General features: G+C 31.5%; 1 protein-coding gene across 1 annotated transcript in view; it reads right to left on the bottom strand.

Annotated features, from left to right (window-relative positions):
- LOC118193081 (U9-ctenitoxin-Pr1a-like) overlaps positions 1–17,529 on the bottom strand; it is a 28,088-nt gene extending 10,559 nt beyond the window's left edge. The window contains exons 1-2 of the mRNA XM_035364124.2: positions 17,354–17,529; positions 15,794–15,902 (exon numbers count right to left, since the gene is read on the bottom strand). Of these exons, the coding sequence (XP_035220015.1) occupies positions 15,794–15,902; positions 17,354–17,401 (157 nt within the window). The 5' untranslated portion in view covers positions 17,402–17,529. The remainder of the gene's footprint in view (positions 1–15,793; positions 15,903–17,353) is intronic.
- Between the last annotated feature and the right edge of the window lie 1,860 nt (positions 17,530–19,389).

The following is a 19,389-nucleotide window of genomic DNA, read 5'->3' as shown; positions in this document are numbered from 1 at the left end:
GTATGTAATTCGGTAACATAATACGTTTATTCGATTGTTTAGCTCTAATTATATGTACTAAGCGTTAACAGACTCTTTTGTAAAATTAATAATATTCAGTTTAAGCGGATCATATATTAAATTAGGGAGGACAATGTACCCTGACAGAATTTTGTTCCATTTTATTTCAATATACTTGGATCGTACAGAAATGATTGACACAACGGCTCTCACAACGAAACTATTACACTATGCGAAGGGAAAATAAGTGCAATAGACACAAGAGGGCGTGAGCTACTCAGAATAAATAGATGGAACTGGCCGCAAGCCCGAACGATATAAGTCAGCGCCCGTCCCTTTCGCCGTCGTCATTGAGATCCTAGACAGCAATGATGGAAGATGGTTATCACGGTCAGCGTTGGACAGCGTGGTTCCTATGGAAGGGATACAGGGTAATGAGATCCATCGTCGCATGGCGTCGGAAAGCGGTAACAAAGCACCCTCAAGGCGTACCATATTTGGCCAAATTCAGCAATGGAGTAAAGACCGCAGCCAAAGGTGTCAGCACGGGACGACCAGCACCATCGAATACAGCAGCTAATGTGGCAGACGTGTCGGATTTGATCATAGCCAACAAGTGCATAACTTTGAAGAAGATGCAGGCAGAGACAGGGCTTGCGCAAGGAACATTGCAGGCGATTGTGCATGGTTATTTGGAGATGAGAAATGTGTGTGCAAAGTGGGCGGACCTCGAACCAAGACCTCGGACTACGTGTTGCGTGACAACATGAAGGACACAGTTAGGGGCCAACATGTTGAATTTTCTGCAGAATTGCAAGCAGTTGTCCACTGGTTTACCCCTTCGGGACCTCCCAGCCAGATGGCAGACTTGTATTGGCATGGGCGGGGATTATTTCTAACTTATGTGTTCTCAGTTTTTTGGTAATAAATTGCATTCCTCTCTGTGGCTGCATTTGTGTCATTCATTTTTGTACTACCTAAATATTTTAAAATTCTTATGTCAAAATAATGATTAAATAAATATTATATAATAAATGTTTTTAGACATTATTTTATAGCAATCTTTTAAATTTCAAATAAAAAGATGCAGTTATTATAGACACATTATTATTGATGTTTATACATAAATCTGATATTTGAAAAGAATGTTTGATCATTTTTCGTTTAGAATCGTTTTAATATCTTGTTTATTCAGATTAATTATCTCTCATTTCTTACAAAGAGAAAGCTTCGCAGTGGCTGAAAGATGAGATCCGTGAATTCTAATATTTTGTCTCTGGTACGATTTCTGATGGTTTAATTTTCTAGTCTTCACGAGGATATTTAAGGGTCTCTCAGATTAGCATAGAATCCTGATCACTTCTAAGCAGAGAGCTCTCAAGTACTTTATCATAACAGTATTTGTTTGTTTGTCTTAGCATGGTTAAACATATAAGAAATAATTGTCTAAGCAAAGACCTGAAATCTCTGAAGGGAAAATGGTTAGTGTTCACGTATCACATGGGTCATCCATGCATTGCTCTGAAAGCGTCCATGCAACCAGCTCTTAGCTAGGGTTTCGGACCCAGTTCAATTATTACGTAGTACGACTGTTACATAAGTTTACCGACTTGACCACTGACGGATAGCCTTATTGCACTATACCGATTTTATATTTCTTTTTTCGTAATAAAGGGATGCAAAACTATTATCGCAAGCACTGTCAAGAAACGCTACAAGATGGCTCCTCAACTTAAGTTTAATAGCAATACATGATATAAGCCTATACAAACAAATATATCTGACACTGGAAATGCGTTAGTGAGTCTTGGTAAAGAATAAACTTTCAACTGCAATGAATATGCATCTAAAGTTTATTTCTCATTACAACTAAACTAAGTTTATTTAATTGTTTAGCCCTGAACATGTAGGAACTTTTTATTGTCATCTGTTTACACTAAGAAACAAAAGTAATCTTATAAACGAATACAAGCTTATTTAAACTCGAGACCATGGCAATGAATTAAAAAGATGTCTATTCTAAGCATAAGCATTCGATTTCCATCATCTGTTTATTCAGAAATGTGCTCAAATTTTCGAATAATATTCAAATTATGTAAATGCGCCATTCAAAGTACCTGTGACTGGCTCGATGAAATAACGGGTAGAGTAAATCTCTTTTTCGCTGAAAATAAAATTAAAGTGGAAAAAAGAGTGGAAAAAAAGGTGTTGAAACATTCGTAATGAAAAGAAAGTTTCAGCACCAGAAAATGAACTTCAGGTATTTGCATATAAATTGGTTGGAGATTCGAAGTAGGTTTTCGTGTTATTTTGTTTCATAGCACCGTATTTTTCAGCTTTCTGCTTTTAGTAGTCTGCGTTCCGCTTCGCTTGTGCTTATTAAAAAAAAGAATCCAGGAGAAAAATCCTTCTTTTCTTTGTATTTGTAACAATCTTATTTCTGCTTTATAAATTCTGTCTTCTGACATAGTCATTTTGAAAGATCACTTTTCTCACCTAAGAAGAGTTTCACTGAGAATGATATTCAGAAACTTTCAATTAGTTTAAAAGTAAGAAATTGCAAATGATATTGGGATTCTGTTCTATAAAATTTATTTTATTTCACACGATGTTAGGTCTACCAGTAGCTATTGGCCATGTAGATAAGTTTCTCTGAACACTGTTAATTTCATTGTATAAAGTAAGTATATAAATACAATTACATTTTTAATTTCTTTCTATGCAGAAATTCAGCAGCAGATAATTACTTATTTTATCATGCATTCTTTAAGGAAAAGAATTATTTTTACAATATTTCGTTTGGAATATCGCTTAAATTTCTGCGCTATCAAAAGCGATTCATAAATGTTTCACCAAATTTGACAACTACACTTTGAAAATTATTTGTTATTAAGAAATCATGCCCAGTTAATTTCATTCATTAGGCTCAGTTTATTTACATTACAGGTCAGACATATTTTATTCTTAATCTATGCTAGAAGAAATCTTATACGACAACAGAAAGTCACATATTTAACTTTTCTTGCTTTCCGTGTGCTCATAAAAACAATTCGGAAAAGATAGGATTTCGTATTTTAAGTGGGCGATTTTTGTTGCAAACCAGAAAATATGGTAACTAATTGCAGATATTCTTGAATAGCGAAGCATGAAGCAAATTTCAGCTTATGATCACGGCTTTCTCTCATTACTAGGTGTTTTAGAAATATATGGTTTCCAAAGGGGTCCTTGGAAGCCACAGATTTTTAAAAAACGAACTCATGATTTAATTTTTTTTACTGTGCTAATTAGAGAGAACAATTTTCTTATGTATTTCATGTTTCTTATCTGAGCCTCTACTTAGGTTTTTTTTTTAGTTAAAAACTCAGTCACTCTTAGCAGCCGTAGGTTTTTATTTTTAGTCACTTATGACAAAGAATGTTTAGATAGGAAAAAATTATATTTTACTTCAAAATGCATTTGAACGAAACTATGTTAATTAAAAAACATTATAAAATATATTTCCTTTTTTTACCAAAAGCATAAATAAATTTGTAAAAATAAATCTTTATTGACGAAAGTTAAAATTTTTACACCATGATAAAATAGAGAATCCCTTTTACATGTAGAAAATTTCCTATGTTTCTAAGCATGCACAAACGTTTTTAAATGTGTCAACAAATAATATGAGACAAGTAATTTTAATAGCTCTTTTATGTCTACAATTGATAATATTAATTTAAATTTTAAAGTAATAGCTAAGGAATGCTACATGTTTGAATGAAAAGCATAGAGGTTTATTTACTCACTTAAAAGATTTTCACTTAAAGTTATTTTGTTGTTGAAGCCAATTAATGTCTGATAATAAATCTCAGAATGAATAGTTGACGCAAAAGCGTTTGAAACCAGAGTTAGTTCTTTCAATCAAGACCTTCGTTTTACATAATAAATATCTTGTGTTACTATTCTGCTACTACACAGCTTTAACTATGACGTTTGTCATCAAAAACAGAAGTAATTACTTCCTTCCTTTTTACTTCAACAGTTCCTGGATCGATTAAACCAACGTAGATACATCCGCTATAAATTCACTTTTCCTTTTTCTTTGGTGAACATGCACGAGAGAAATAATTCCCCATGATTTATTTAATGCAGCAGCACTTTGTTAAACCAGCGCTTTGTTTCTGATAGCAGTGCGTGGCATGTTTTATTCTGATAGCATCAATACTTCTGCATCAAATTTTTAATTTTTATACAATTTTCTAAGTAATATAAGTTTACTTAAAATTTAAATGAATTAAGGGAAATCTCCATGTTTAGCTCTTAAATACATTAAAATAAAATAACGCTACATCCAGTGAAAATGTTGTAGAATGTGAAAATGTGAAACGGATACGTCTCGCATTGAAGCATTCTAAGTATGACTATTTACACTCAAAGCCTGGACGAAATGAAATTAAAAAGGAAATGCATTTAGCATCGGCTTTATGAAACTCAGAAGCGCATTATGAGAATGATGAGGATGTAAAAACTGAGTCTCAGTTTAAACATAATGCAGTAAAATTAATTATGGTAAGTGCACATCTTAATCGAGGTAGAAATAACGTATTTGTAGTAGAATTGCGCCTTCTGTGTTAACGTTCACCAGCTTAGCAGATACAACAACTGAACACAGGCAGTTTGACCTAGGTTCGAGTCCCAGCGAAGAACAGGCTGCATGAATACTTTCATGAATTATCCCATGTGTAACCTGAAGCGAGCCAGCTTTCTACGAAGCATTCATTCTTTCCATAGATAGCAACACACAATACTTGTGTATTAGTTCTTTCAATCAAGAACTTTGTTTTATAATTAGCATGTTCTAATAATTTTCAATCCAAATCCAAAATGTTTCTATACTTGAGATATACAGAGGGTATTTACACATTTTAGAACGATTTTAATAAAGAATTAAACAAAGATTATTTATTGATTAAAATTTCTGCCACCAGCTTATTATTTGAAATGAGAAATATCGTCTGCTAGTTTTAAATTTGTTCTTCTTTCAAACTGACACATTTAAAAAAACCGTTGGGTTAAAGGATATGTTTTTGCACTTATGAATAGAAATATTCCTATTATGCTGTTGTTGCTACCAGTGTCACTTGTCTGACAAATGTCAGCACAAGCCCATTACTTTATCGTGAAAAGGAGTGAAATGCGATTGCCGTTGGCATGAACCTCAAGCACATTTAGGTGCCAGCCTAATTCTGTTCAAGATTTTAAAACATATGCGAAATCCCCAATGATAAGTTTATAAAAATGTGTGCCAAGTTGTAATCAAACGGAATTGGGAAATGCTCAATCTGATGTTATGCTGTTTGACGATAACCTTTAACAAAATTTTATTTTGGGAGAAAGCCTACAGTTGTTAACACTTTGCGATTTTGCTTATGGATAAAAAGAAGTAACACAAATTTGAAGGTATTAGGATAGACCATAAATATTAAATTAGATATTATAATTATTATGCATTTTGTATTTTGGGTATTTTATGATTAGAATGATCTGTCTTTGCTTGCCAACTATATCTATTGAATCTGCATTTCGAGAAAAATAAACAGTAGTCTATCCTTTTCTGTAGCAAATACATGTTTTGTCAGAAACGTTCTGTGGCAGTTTTTTATTTCTGAGTTTGAAGTAATAAGAAGAACAAATCTTGTTTTTATGTTACCTGGTATGTATTCTTACTTGACATAACTCTGGCCATGTATGCCCGAAAACGTACTAGGTGATAAGGCTATGGTTAACAATACACTGTTCCGTTTCTTGTCTCATTCATTAAGGGGACACAATGGATGCTGATTGTGAGTAAAGAGTCAACATTAAGTCCTGCGTTAAGCTCGGGAAAACCCCTAGCGAAACATGAACATGATTAAGCAAGCACATGCAGCCGAGGCACTTTCAAAACGTCGTGTTTACAAGTGGTACAAAAGGTTTCGTGAAGGCAGAGATTCAGTGCAAGACGATCCCACAACTAGTCGCCCTTATATAGCACATACAGATGCAAACGTGGAGCGTGTAAGGCAGTTATTGCAAGAAGACCGTCGTGTAACTGTGTGTATGATATCAGAAGAACTGAATGTGAAACGTGATGTATGTCATAAAATCTTACGCGAAGATTTAGGGAAACGGAAACTTGATGCAAGAATCATCCTTCACTCACTTACAAATGAAAGAAAGAGAAAAGACGAAGAATTTCGGATAAACTATTGGGATAGAGCCAGACGTGATCTCACATTTGTATCAAAGATTATTATGATTTTTGTCATTAAAATTATTGCAGACATCCAACAGTCTGTGACAAGCATCGCAGTTGAAGACTTCCCTGCTTGTTTCCAAGACCTCCAGAAAAGTTGGCACTTGTATACAGTTTGCCAAGAGGACTACTCTGATAGCAGCTAGGATCGTTATTTAGTAATTGCAATTTTCTATTTTTAACGACTTTTTTCTGGAGCATTTCCGACAAAGGATGTAGTTGAGAGATTTTCCTATCGAAACCAACGTCAATTTAAGCTGGATTTTTACATCTATTAATATCCGGGTAAATTGTGAAAAGTTTAGATTCATTAAATTTATAGTACATCCATTATACGATTTATTTAAGTGTTCGGGTCTTCTAAACTGTGAAATATTTATGTTTTCATTCGAAATTTAATTCAAAAATGCAATATTAGCTAAGGCATAAAATTTTAGATTGATCCAAATAGAGTATAAGGAAAATCTAATTTTATTTATTGAAAGCCTTATAACTTTATTAAAACTAAATCTGCAAATGTGAGTAGGTTGTTTTTTAAACCAAACGTGGATACGTCTGTGTTTACGTGCAAATAACAAAACATAACTACGGAGAAATGGCAGGAAAAAGGGTAATTATGGAATTTTTAGTTAATTATTTACGGTAAATCTCTCGATGAATCATTTAAGGGATCAGAAAAAATGATAAAATCAGATTTTTGCTACAGAACATTCATCGCCTAATGCGGTTTAAATAAAAGAAGCACACATTATTACTTAGCTTTCATATATTTATATATGTTTTACTACAATTAGCATAAAAATGTTGAATATCGTTTGTTTACAAATTTAGTACTTATATATATTCATTATTCAGTTTGGCTTCAATAGAAATTCATTTTGACATCATTTATTGACAATATTGTTTCATGTATAACTGAAATCAGTTCTGTACAGATAGAGAAATAGAGTGCACAAAATAAGAGCAGATAAAAGTTTACTGTGAAATTGCCACGGAAAGAGAATGGCAGCTTGAAAAGAAACAAAGACAACCTAAACGTTGGTACTATATCCTCTATCGAGTAGATCTCCTAAACTGAAGGGAAATAAATGGTGAACAAGAATCCAGACTGCATTTCCTCTCTCTTTCAATCTAGTGCTGACAGATAAATGCTCTAATTGAGACATAGGTTTTTCTCTGAATCAATTCTACATTATGAACTAAAACAAGATTATGATTCCCCCTGTTCGAGTTCCTGTCTTTTCCTTTTATTGCTTTCTATGATTTATTTTGCTACTTCTCCCACTTTCGACCTTTTTACTGCTGCTGTTCCTGTCATGCATTTGCTAGTTTGTTTTTGGAAGAGATCCAGAATTTCGCGGTGAGTGTGTTTTTCTGAGTATAGGAAGCTTCACTGGATGCCACTAAGGGGTTAAAAAATGTAAGCGTAAGTTACATCTATGACAATTTACAGAGTTTGAAGCTAGAGTCTGAGATATTTTATGCTCCTTACAGACAACTATTTACTCTACGGAGTTAATATATGTAGCATTTATGACAAATAAAAATATTTTTCAATGATTTTCTCTGTATTGAAATCGTTTCTAATAAGGGAAATGAAAAAGCTCCCCACAAACAGGTGACTAGTTATGCTTCCAATGAATGAAAAATAAATCAATAAAACGGAATGTAAAACACTAAAATTAGAAAGGATTATTTCCATTTGAAACATCTATAGATGTGACAAAACATTAGTCCACAATTAAAATAAAGAGAAATCGTTTTGCTCAGATTAATCAAACCTCTTTAATTTTGATCACGAAATTTTCTTAAGGAAATTGCTTACACCCAGTCAAAACAATGGAACAGTTTTATACCTTTCGATCTACTCGGCCGATTGACGAAATTTAGCTTCCATTTTTCATGTCTTGAAAGTGTTACCTAGCATACGTATTTTGACACAAAATCGGACGTTTTCTGAAATGGCGTGCCAATTAGTTTTCACATCTCGATTCTACGACTCAAATTATGCGTAAAAGCAACTTTTTTAAAATTTGGTGTGGGATTTAATTAGTAATTTGGAAATTTATTTGGCGCAATTTTTTTACTTCATGCCAAGAATAATTCACTTGCCGAACTTCTCAGTTCAAGGCAACTTCTTTGACTTTCTGTTTCAACCTGCCAGAGCCGGAAAAAAGTTGTGTTTTTTGTTTCTTGCCTATATTTTTTTACTTTATATTATAATTTTTAATCTTAAATGTTGTTTTTAGATACTTTTTTCCTTTTTGGAATTTTAGTTTAATTATTTGAGCTGCGTGGTTCAATTATAGTTCTTCAAATAGCAGTTTTAAAAATTTCTATTTATTCATTCCCATTGTGTACTTCAAGCATGATTATTCTTATATTTTTTTTAAAATATGTAATTTGATTTTATTTATTTGCATAGCATTTTTTCGAAATAATGCTTTGTCACCCAGTATTCTTCATGAACTCTGAAGATGCTGAATTAAAGAAAAGAATACCACAAAATATCGTCATTATGCATGCAAGAGAAAATATCGTAAAGTTCTTTGAATACGTCTTTTAATGGATAGTTCCGAAAAAATATATAAATGAGAACGTTGTATTATCTACATTTTAATTTAGAGTGATAGGCACAGAAACAATATTCCCTGGTTTTATTGATTTCCTATTGTTTGCACAATTTTATGATTCTACATTTTGTTTGTCAAAATATTATCCATATTTCGGAATAAGCTCGAATTTTTCATTTTTTAAATCGCAAACGTCAAATAGCGTAAATTAAACTGATGCAAATAAACAAATAATATTTGATCTTTTTAATCTCTTGAATTACTCTTCTTAATAATTACCTTAAGAAAATCTTTAATGCCTTAACGATTTTCTTGAGGCGTTCTGCAGATGAATCATGTTGTCCGCACGTTTAAGAAAGGCACATCATTAAAGAGAACTTAAAATGATACTTATATAAGAAAAGTTTAAATAAGTTCTGAAGCTTCTTTTTAATTTACTCTTAAATATGAAAAATGCTACACACCTTTCAGAAGACGAAATGACCTCGCTTTGTCACAGAATATAAGTGGGTTGCTTACAATTTAAATTTTAGCTTAAGGTAACTCCAAGTAACGTCGTATCTTATCATTTCTGTCTGTTTGTGTTAATGAGCTTCATTTGTTATCTTAATTAATCATCACACATTAAATATAACAAACACATTAAAGTTTTTAGAGTATGAACGTTTCAATCTTATTTAGCCTTTTTGAGGTTTTTATTGAAATATTATATTATTTATTCAGTATTATGTTATTTTATTTATATTTAAAATTTATGCTTTTAAAGTATATTTTAAAATCTATTTTTTAAATTATATATTTTAAAATTTTATTTTACATCATTTTAGTAAGAGTTTTGTAGAGTTAACTAAATTTTTATTATAGTAAACGAGTGCATCCTAACAGAAGAATTTTCATTACAGATGGAAATTTAGTTAAACTTTAGATTTTGTATCAGCCGAAAGCTTTTTTAGAGTTCAGTGTTAAAATAATGTCATTCACTTGCAACTGATATAATTCTTGCCTGAGTGTGTCTTTTAATATCTACTCATTATTCAAAACAGTTAAGTAACGTAATTAAACCAAATGTCACAGGTGAGAATAAAAATTATGCTTAGAGCTCAAATTGAATGTCAAGTGTATCTATTTATATGAGAGCAATTAGAAGACTGGAATAATTGGAATGTTGCCAAACACATGTTGCGTTTATTATTTTGTTGCAGAATTGATTGTTTCTGATTATCATTGGATTTAAATTTCTTTTATTGAACTCGATTTGTATATATTGCCAAGACTGAAGCAACAGTGTCTGATACCCATTACAAAGAATGTTTAGGTTATTCCGGTACATTCTCTGCTTGTACATATATGCATATATACGTATGATACCGAAAATTCGAAAAGCAGACAATCTATGTAATGCTTGAGGTTTTTAGGCAAGTATAAAACGTCTGTTCAAAATTTAAGCAAAAACACAACTTCAGATTGCCGAACATTTTATGATCTATCAGGTCTATCGATTTCGAGACGTAAGTTTCTCTTTCGGAAGCAAAACTAGAAGTAGCAACAGCCATTTTATATGGATAGTAATTGGCAGAACAAAGCAAAAACTTATTTTGTTTCTGAAGAAAATAAGCTTGTGTCTGATCGCTATTGATAGAATTTTATTCAAAATATCTATGCTAAAACTACTGTTTTGCCTAATTTTAAAATACTTTGCTTTTTCCTTCTAATTAGGAGTGAAATGATTTTTTATTTTAATATTTTGCACCCTTTTCTTGGGGCAGTATGAAATGTAAAAATGTGATATAATATGATACATTATCTTTTGGAAATTATAAAAAGGGACTCTTATTGAAAAAGATGCATGTGAAAATGTAAGATACGGAATTTTTCTACGGGATGGGTGACTAAACTAGCGATAACAATTTATTGCAATTCCACTTAACTCGCGTTTCATAAAAATGCTCTTCAAATTAAAAAGAAATGCTCTTCGTGGTGCTCTAATTGCGCCTTTGACCGCTTTACGTAGACTGATTTGGAGCTCTATTTCAAGATCGAGAACATCTTCAACTCTTAATAAGTCTTTGGGATATAAAGTGAAGTATGGGTTTTAAATTTTGATGATTTGTGAGTGGTTTACCCACTGGTATTCTAGAGAGCAGTAATGGCGAACCTATGGCACGCGTGGCACAGTCGGCACGCAGAGCCTTATCAGCTGCCACGCGAGTAAAATATTACTTCCTTAATCAATAATCACAATAAAATGATACTATGTTACTATGTAATTTAAATAGGTGTTTAGTCTGTTTCTGAACGTTTCACTAACATACTTATCGCATAATACCACTACCATAGAACCTAAGCCTAAATATCAGATTTTCATATATCGCCATAGAAATGATATACGTATTTATCGACCCAATTTATGACGTTTCAATTGTTTGGAACAGTCATATTACTTGTTACATGGCAAAGAATACGCCAAAGTTGAAACAGCTAATGTTTGCTATACGAATTCAAATTTATTGCAGACTGATGGTGAGTTTTAGTTCTTTCACTGTTAAATAGATTCCAGTTTTCGAAAACATTTATCATTATTGATATGACGAACTGTTTTATCATTATTCATAAATTACCTCAAAATGCTTTTGAGGTAATTTATGAATAAGTCTAATTTAAAATCTTAAACGGAAAGTCACGCGGTCATTCCATTTTGGGCACGCGATTCCAAACAGTTTCGCGACCACTGCTATAGAGTGTGGCTATTCTATAGCCGACCGCTACTATTTTACAGATTGCCTAGAAAACGGGTAAAAATGTAAGAATTTTCATCTTTTATCTTCTCACTTTTGGCATTATATCGAACGCCTACGAATTTTATAGAGCACAAATAAACGTAGACAATCAACATGACTTCCTTAAATCGACCATCTCCACAAAGGTCAAAAGCATTGGTGGTCATCTTAAAAGTTTCCACGAATTCTTGCGAACGTAATGATAACGCATCTAACGAAGACATATTTTCTCCAGCTGGCTTTAGGTATTACAAAAAAATCCCAATATGACCAATATTTCTGAGGACATAAATAAATGTCGGTATTGAATTTCACATGTCAACCTGGAACACTTCCATAGAAGACCAAAATTGTTGAAACCACATGTTGTCGTCACATAAAAGTTTCGCTGTCTTTTTATTTATAATATTAATATAATATTTATTCGATATTAAATACCAAAAATAATAAATTAATATTTATTCGATATTTTGGTAGATTAAAAATCAATAATTTTTATCAAATAATAATTTTCTAGCACCAAAGGTGCTTGTTAGTCTTGATCCTCACATTTATCCTAGTTACTTTTGTAACCGTATCATTTTTTAAATAATAAAAATTTACCGCGAACTGGAATTGCCTTGTATTGTTTTGAAAAAATAATGCAGCAAATATAACAAAAAATTACGACACAGCAGTAAAGAATGTTGCCATCAGATACTATCACCACGTAATATTTTAAAAGAAATAATGCGGAAATATAAAAAAATTATGTTACTATTCTTGTTATTAGTCTCTTTTTCTGATGTAATCACGGCGAACCCACAAATTAACACCGTGGCAAGGACTACAAGATTGCGTCTGTCATTGGCCAGAGCCTTGAGCTCAGTTCCTCTTCAGTTTTGAAGGAGAGAACCCCGAGAGGTGGGTCCGAGGATCTTCCACTTTTCTTCTCCTACCACAAGCGTGTCGAGACGACTTTCGACTCGAAGCATATTTTGAGTGACCCCATACTGCACAGACATCGTACATTTGTAAACATCCATGTCTTCTCCGTGATTCGAAGCCGAGTCTTCAGTACGGCAGTCAGCATTGCTAACCACTTTCCCGTCTGGTTGTTGAATTTTTTGAGGCGTAAGTGCGAAGAAAGTGACATTTAGTAAAAAAAAATTAAGAGACCGAAAGTTAAAAGACAAAAATGTGTGTAAATTATCTTACTAAGAAAATAGAATATTGATATGACGAACTGAGAGAAGACTGATAAGAAAAATGATATTGCGACACTTAAAGCACCGTATCGGGAACTCTAAACATATGCTGCTTTAAAAATTTTTATGATATATCTGTTGAATTTAATGTGGTGTAAATGTGAAGAAAGGGATATTTAACAATGAAATTTTTAATTTTATTGTTAAATTTTATTACTAGTCTTTTTATTATTAGTTTACTCTTTATTATAAATCTTTTCAAACTAATAATAAAAACAAAAAAAAAAAGTTCTCCATGCCATCTTGTTTATAAAACTGAACAATGATGTGATGAATTGAGAAACGACTAAAAGAAAAAGGAAAAAAAAATGTCACAGATTATGCGGACCATATAGATGATTCTTTGAAGATTTTAACACTATCAGGAATTATAAAAATATGCGCCTTGTCAAAATTTTGTGATATTACTATTGAATTTTATGTGGCGTAAATGCGAGGAAAGCCATGTTTGATAACGAAGTTAAAAAGACAAAGATGTTATGTTAGCAGGAGTGGATCTGGAGCAAACTGGTAAACAGGGAGCTCAGCGAGAGTATGAAAAAAACCTTAACAAACCATCTAGTGAGACGTTAAAATCTGAATCCTTTCATATTTTCTTTCTTATATATATATATATATTCTGATGAGTAAATCAGGAAACATTAAGAAATCATCTGGGTTCATTTAATCGTAAATCGGTTACATTATAAATATTCCGGACATTTTCATAAAACAGGAGAGATTTATTATAAAATAATACCAATTAAAGAAGATTATTAACCGAATTAAAGTAAGAACTTCAAATAGAATTTTAAAAGATAAGTTACTGAAATTTTAAGTATTTCCCGTGAGTGATTAATGGGAAATTTTCATTACTAAACTGAAAAAAGAAACGCACAGTTAAAAAACTCAAACTGACTAAATTAGATACTGATGAATTTTTTATCAGATGCTAACAAAAATCGAGAATAATAAAATTATCAGAGCCAGAGCATTTGGGAAAAAGGAAGGATTTAGAAGACAAAAATTCGGGACACTGATAAAGACACTTAGCTTTTGGCTTTTACGGAATATTTCATATAAATGCAATTCCTCGGGCAAAGAAATGTTTCAAATGGTTTTCGCAGTGCAAATTTAAAATCCATAATCTTCAAATCAGCATGAAAAGTACCCGAAACTGGAGTTTCATTTTTCTAGCATTTATCTTATGTCTTTAACATAGAAATTATTCAACAAAAAATAAGCCTCCTGAAATAATAATAATGTAAAAATATATATGACCAGAGGAGGAAAAGCAAACTGAAAGATGTTTTATAGGCTATAATTCTGAAATTCGATTGTTTCGGTATTGTTAAATGGCCAAGAAAAAGCGAACTGAATTTCAATAGCAGCCACATTCAGCTTCGAGATGATTTTTTTTTTAATGTTTCCTTTCCTGAACACGATGACCCCATATATGTATTCCAGGGGCAGATTTATGAAGTGAGGTATGGACATTTTCCTTGAACTTTAAGGTTGCCTTATTTTTAAGACACAATGTATGCCTACTACCTCTTTTAATCGCAAGATTAATTTAGGAAAAGCTACCTGAAAAGTGGTATATATCGTAAATATGACTTACAACTACCCTATAAATCCTTCTTTCATTACGTTCTTTAAGGTAGAATATTTTCTGATTTTAAAGTTTATACATTTTATATTTCGAACCATTTTGATGATACAGCGTATTCGTTAGTCAAAATGTAAAATCTAGAAATGAATAATGAAAGTTTGATGGTGAAAACATCTAAAATGTATGAAAATTTATATTAATGTAAATATCCTGTTATTTCATTGTTGTTATACTTAACAATGGTATATGTTTTAAGTAACTAGATTTGAAAAGATCTGTTATGTCCTAAAGGAGATGTGCTTGTTTTTGTTATATGATCGCTTTGTGGAGGAAAATATTTAATTAAATATGTAAAATTGATTTTTTATCAGATTTTTTTATTCCATGGTTAGAATATATCATTTCTCTTATTATTTTCTCTTCGTTGCAGAATTCCTTTTCTTCCGGATGGTATTTAAAAATAAATATTTTACGTTGATTTATATTCATAATTATAAAAGGGACTATAGTAATATTTCTAATTTTAACTTAGACGTGTTAGCTATGAAATTATAATTACTTAAGATTTACGAAACGAATATAAAAAAGAAAATAGCTTTGCTTTTATGGAAGTATAAGTTTTTTTATTTTATTTTATTTCATGTCAAAGAAATAATTTTTGAGTTAGAGAGAACGTAGCTTTTAATTTTATGACCAAGCAAAATTCAATCTTTATTATTTTTTAAAGTAAAAGTAGTCAAAGCAAATCATGTTATCACCGTGTCATCGTTGATGTTTAAGGCCTATCTAGGTCATAGACCTTAATAACAGCTACATAAATGAATTTTTCTTTGATGATAGTACAAGTATACCAACTGGTCTCTATAGTCACTTACTCATAGTCTATTACATCTCGTTGTTTATGTCAACCAACTATAGAATGCTGAAAGAGAATCGTAAGTGATTACAGTTTCTTGTTGACAGGCCATCGGTCATCTCTTATAGTTCTTTCATCGATAATTCTCTATACAGTTCTCAACTGAGACATCCTATGGAACTGACAATAATAACATTAATGTTTGTGTGCATCTTTTATATAATCATAAGCTTTGATTGTTAAGTAAATTTGAAGATAGTTAAGTAGCTAAATCTTTCATTCAACTATATATCCAGACAAGTAACTTTTAATAAATAATTAATCAATATTAAGATCGCTACCCATAATTTAACAATAAATCGTCAAAATCATTTTTAGGTTTCCCGTAATTATTTATTCGATATTTATTTTTCGAAATCATGTAGGCTACTTGAATTCCTGATAAGTAAAGAAGAGATATACGAATATTATTCACCTTCTTTACCCAGCGTGTGGCAAAATCCTCGGATAAAAGCCATGAAAACGCAGCATTCCCCTTCTCGGCAATTGTCATCGCTGATGCACGATCTCAGATCATCCGCCAACTGAAAAAATGAATTATAGACAATTAGCGAGAAAGAAGAAAATAAGATTTCACTTTCCCGCTGTTCCTCCTAAATTAAAAACGCATTACTGAGTTACCATCCTTGCCCATGAAGAAGGAATGAACATATATCTTCTTTTTCATATAATTTCATTGCAGTATAAATATTGATTTCCTAGTTTAATCAGCTGTTGAATATACATCACAAATATTCGATCATTAAAAAACTCGACAATTTCAGTTTTAAGCATGTTTCGTAAGTGTACGATATAAATGAAATTCCCAAATTTTTGACAATTCTGTGTGCTTAGTCTTTTTCATTTGTAAGCTCAATCCATATATCATACGAGTGATTCAGTCCTTGTTCTATTTTGGAGTGGTCTGGAAACATAACCGTAAGCTTATGTTTATTTTACTCTACATTTGCTTATGAAGTACGTGCTACTTAACTTTGACATATATTTGAAAGTGATCTGTTGAGCATTATGTGTACCACCGGCTACCAAAATGCGTATGCAAGCTTTTTTCCATATCGATTATTTAGCTTTTGAAAATGCTTTGGTCTCATCGAATAAATGGAAAATCTCCTGGTTCCGAGTGTTAATTTTCCTTCTAAATTATACAGCTTTTATACGCATATTTTGTTTCCATTTCATTTATAAATGTTATATTATTTCTATTTCTTTATATATGCTAGAGTAAAATTTGCTTTAGCAAATTTGCGAAAAATTTGCTTTAGTAAAATTTGTTTAGAGAATTTGTTTAGAGAATATTTTAAGATAAAAATAGTGTAGGATATGCAATTATTTTGCATCTTAAAATATGTTTGCAAACTTTTGATGAAAACATGATTGCTACTAAACCAAAATTACTATTTGATTCAGTTTATTCAAACATAAAACTTCAAATAATTTGTAGACATATCTAAAATCTAAAACGTAAATGTGTTTAAACTTACATGCATTGTAACGAAATGGTTTCTGAGAATTAGATTAACATAAACAGCAAATTAAAAGTAGAATATTACTGTCTAAAAAGTTTGAGTACCTAAATTCATCCCAAGATATCATTTTCATACTTTTGGATATGTTCTCTGTTACATCTTTTTATTTTATTTTTTAAATTGAATTTTAGCTTTTTTTTCGCAAAATATTTTAGTGAAATTTAGATACAGAGAAAATTTAAATCATTCGTTATTAAAACAGATATAGCTATAGATAAGTTAACAAGAAATTTGACACACCAAGCTGTATGGTGCTATTTTAAAATTTTAAATTTGCTCTTAGTAAAGGTAAAATAAAATACAAAAATATTTAAATCATATAAAAAGTCATTTACTGTAATTATATTTTTAATTTAAATATTTTAGTATTTTTAATAAAGAAGCTTAAAATAAATACGGAGATAAATACATAGTTATAAAATGTTAATATATACATCTGATTTACTTACCGCAAGGCCGATGAAAAAGAATGGAATTAAATTTGCAAGCAGCATCATTTCGGTATAAACAGGACGGAAAATCAAATTGCAGTTAGACTTAGAGCAGAAAGTTCCCCTTTTGAGAAATAGTATAAAAAATACCCAAGTGGGAACAAGAGAAATTCTCGACACGTTGTAAGAATTCTCACTCTGAGAAACTATTGGCTGACTTCTTTCTAATCAGAGAGCATCCTGTGACGCAGTTTTGCCAGATCGTGCGATTTTTCGCAAATTTGCGACTTTTGATAAACTTGTGCTACTAAAATTTTAATATTTGTGATTTTGAGAAATTTTTGCGACAACCATCATTTTCTTATGCTACTTTTTTGCGATTTCAGAGATTTTTTTAATATATCGCGCAAAATGCTTTTATGTTAAAATAATGTATCAACTAAATATAATTTTTATAAAAAAAAGTTTATTTAGGCTTAAATAGAAGTTGGCTCCTGGTATTCTTGTTTACATGTAGGCTTTCCTTTTCAAGGCTGCACAGCCTAACGCCGGTATAACGAGAAGGGAAAAAGAAAAAATGTAAAAAAGAAAGAATAAACTGCTTCGGGGCCTCTCGTCTTCCCCCCTCGCCCCCCCCGTGTGTTTCGTTTTTAAGTCACCCTCCCTAGTTCTATGGTGATAACGAATCGAACAAAAGAACTTGCAGTAAGTTTTACAAAATATGAAATACAAATAGCATTGCCAAACATTAAATGCATTATTACTTTGAAGAAAGCATACGATTGCATGTGACGTCATTGCATGTTGAAAATATTTCGTTAATCTCAGCAAAGAAACAGCTGCTGTTGCAATTTTTTATTTCCTATTGAAATAATTGACGCGGTATATTAATGCCACGTTAATTCTTTTATTGATAGTGAGAAAAAATTGTTATATTACATTAAATTTAAACGATGACGTTAGACGTATACGTATTAACCTGAAGTGTCCAAAGATTTTGTTTCCTGGTTTGTCCAAAAAAAAGTATATTTACGAACTGGTTGTTGCTTGGACAGAATGAACTGACTTCATTCACATTGAAATATTTTTGTGGACGTTCTTTTCGGTTGCACATAGAACTCATAAATTGTGCTTTGGTCGCAGCTTGCAACTTTGTATACAGTACATTAAATTGATAATTCATATTATTTTCAGTTTCCCCGTATATTGCTTTGGCCATAGTCCACTCATCTGGTGGGCTTGCCCGCTAGTTTCTTCAAAATTATGATTATTCTATCGTGCAGAGATTGAAATTTAGTTCTGTGACATCATCTTGAATGTACTAATTTTTCTTGCATGCTTCTCGATGGAATAGAAAAAGTGGAGTGATTGATTTACTCATATCTTCTGTGCGCCTCTTTGCTCTGAACTCTTTTTAGAAATAGAGCTACAACATTTCTATTTGTACAGCTAGACCCTCTCTTCGCTCTTCAATGCAAATCTTTCTCGCCATGATGACTGGTTTCGTTTATTATATTTCAGTCAGATATTCAGTGAGTTTTACCAAAAAATTGAAAATGAAATCTTTAATAAACTGAGTCAAGACTTCCCAGACTTATGCTGCTGGATTATAAATGTATGCAAGCTATGTAAAATTCTACTTCGTGGCTTTTGCACCTTGCTCTTATTATTTCCAAGCAATTAAAATGACTGCTGTATCAAGTACGTAGTATGTTGCATTAGAAACTTCTTTTATTACTTAAAATAATACTTTAAGTATTCATAAAATTATCATTTGAACGTATAATTAATAATATATACTTAAAATTTAATCTTTAATTTATAAAATAAAAAAGTACTCAGTTAACTAAGAGTTCACTGTAACACATTCCAAGGTCATTACGTCAAAGCGGAGAATTTTGATAGATTATTAAAATAAAATTAAACCGAAAGACGTCAATGAACTGCGAGACTAAGCTTCAAAAGTCAGATCAGCTAGGTGGTGACCAGTGATCTAAGAGTGAACAGTCTCTGTTATAAGCCGTTCTTTTTTTTCTGAGGCATATTTGTCCATG

Source organism: Stegodyphus dumicola, chromosome 6 (assembly GCF_044657685.1).
Source record: "Stegodyphus dumicola isolate Sdum_Otavi_A_Nest chromosome 6, ASM4465768v1".
In the NCBI taxonomy this organism is placed as follows: domain Eukaryota; kingdom Metazoa; phylum Arthropoda; class Arachnida; order Araneae; family Eresidae; genus Stegodyphus; species Stegodyphus dumicola.
This window is presented reverse-complemented; position numbering and strand designations above follow the sequence as displayed.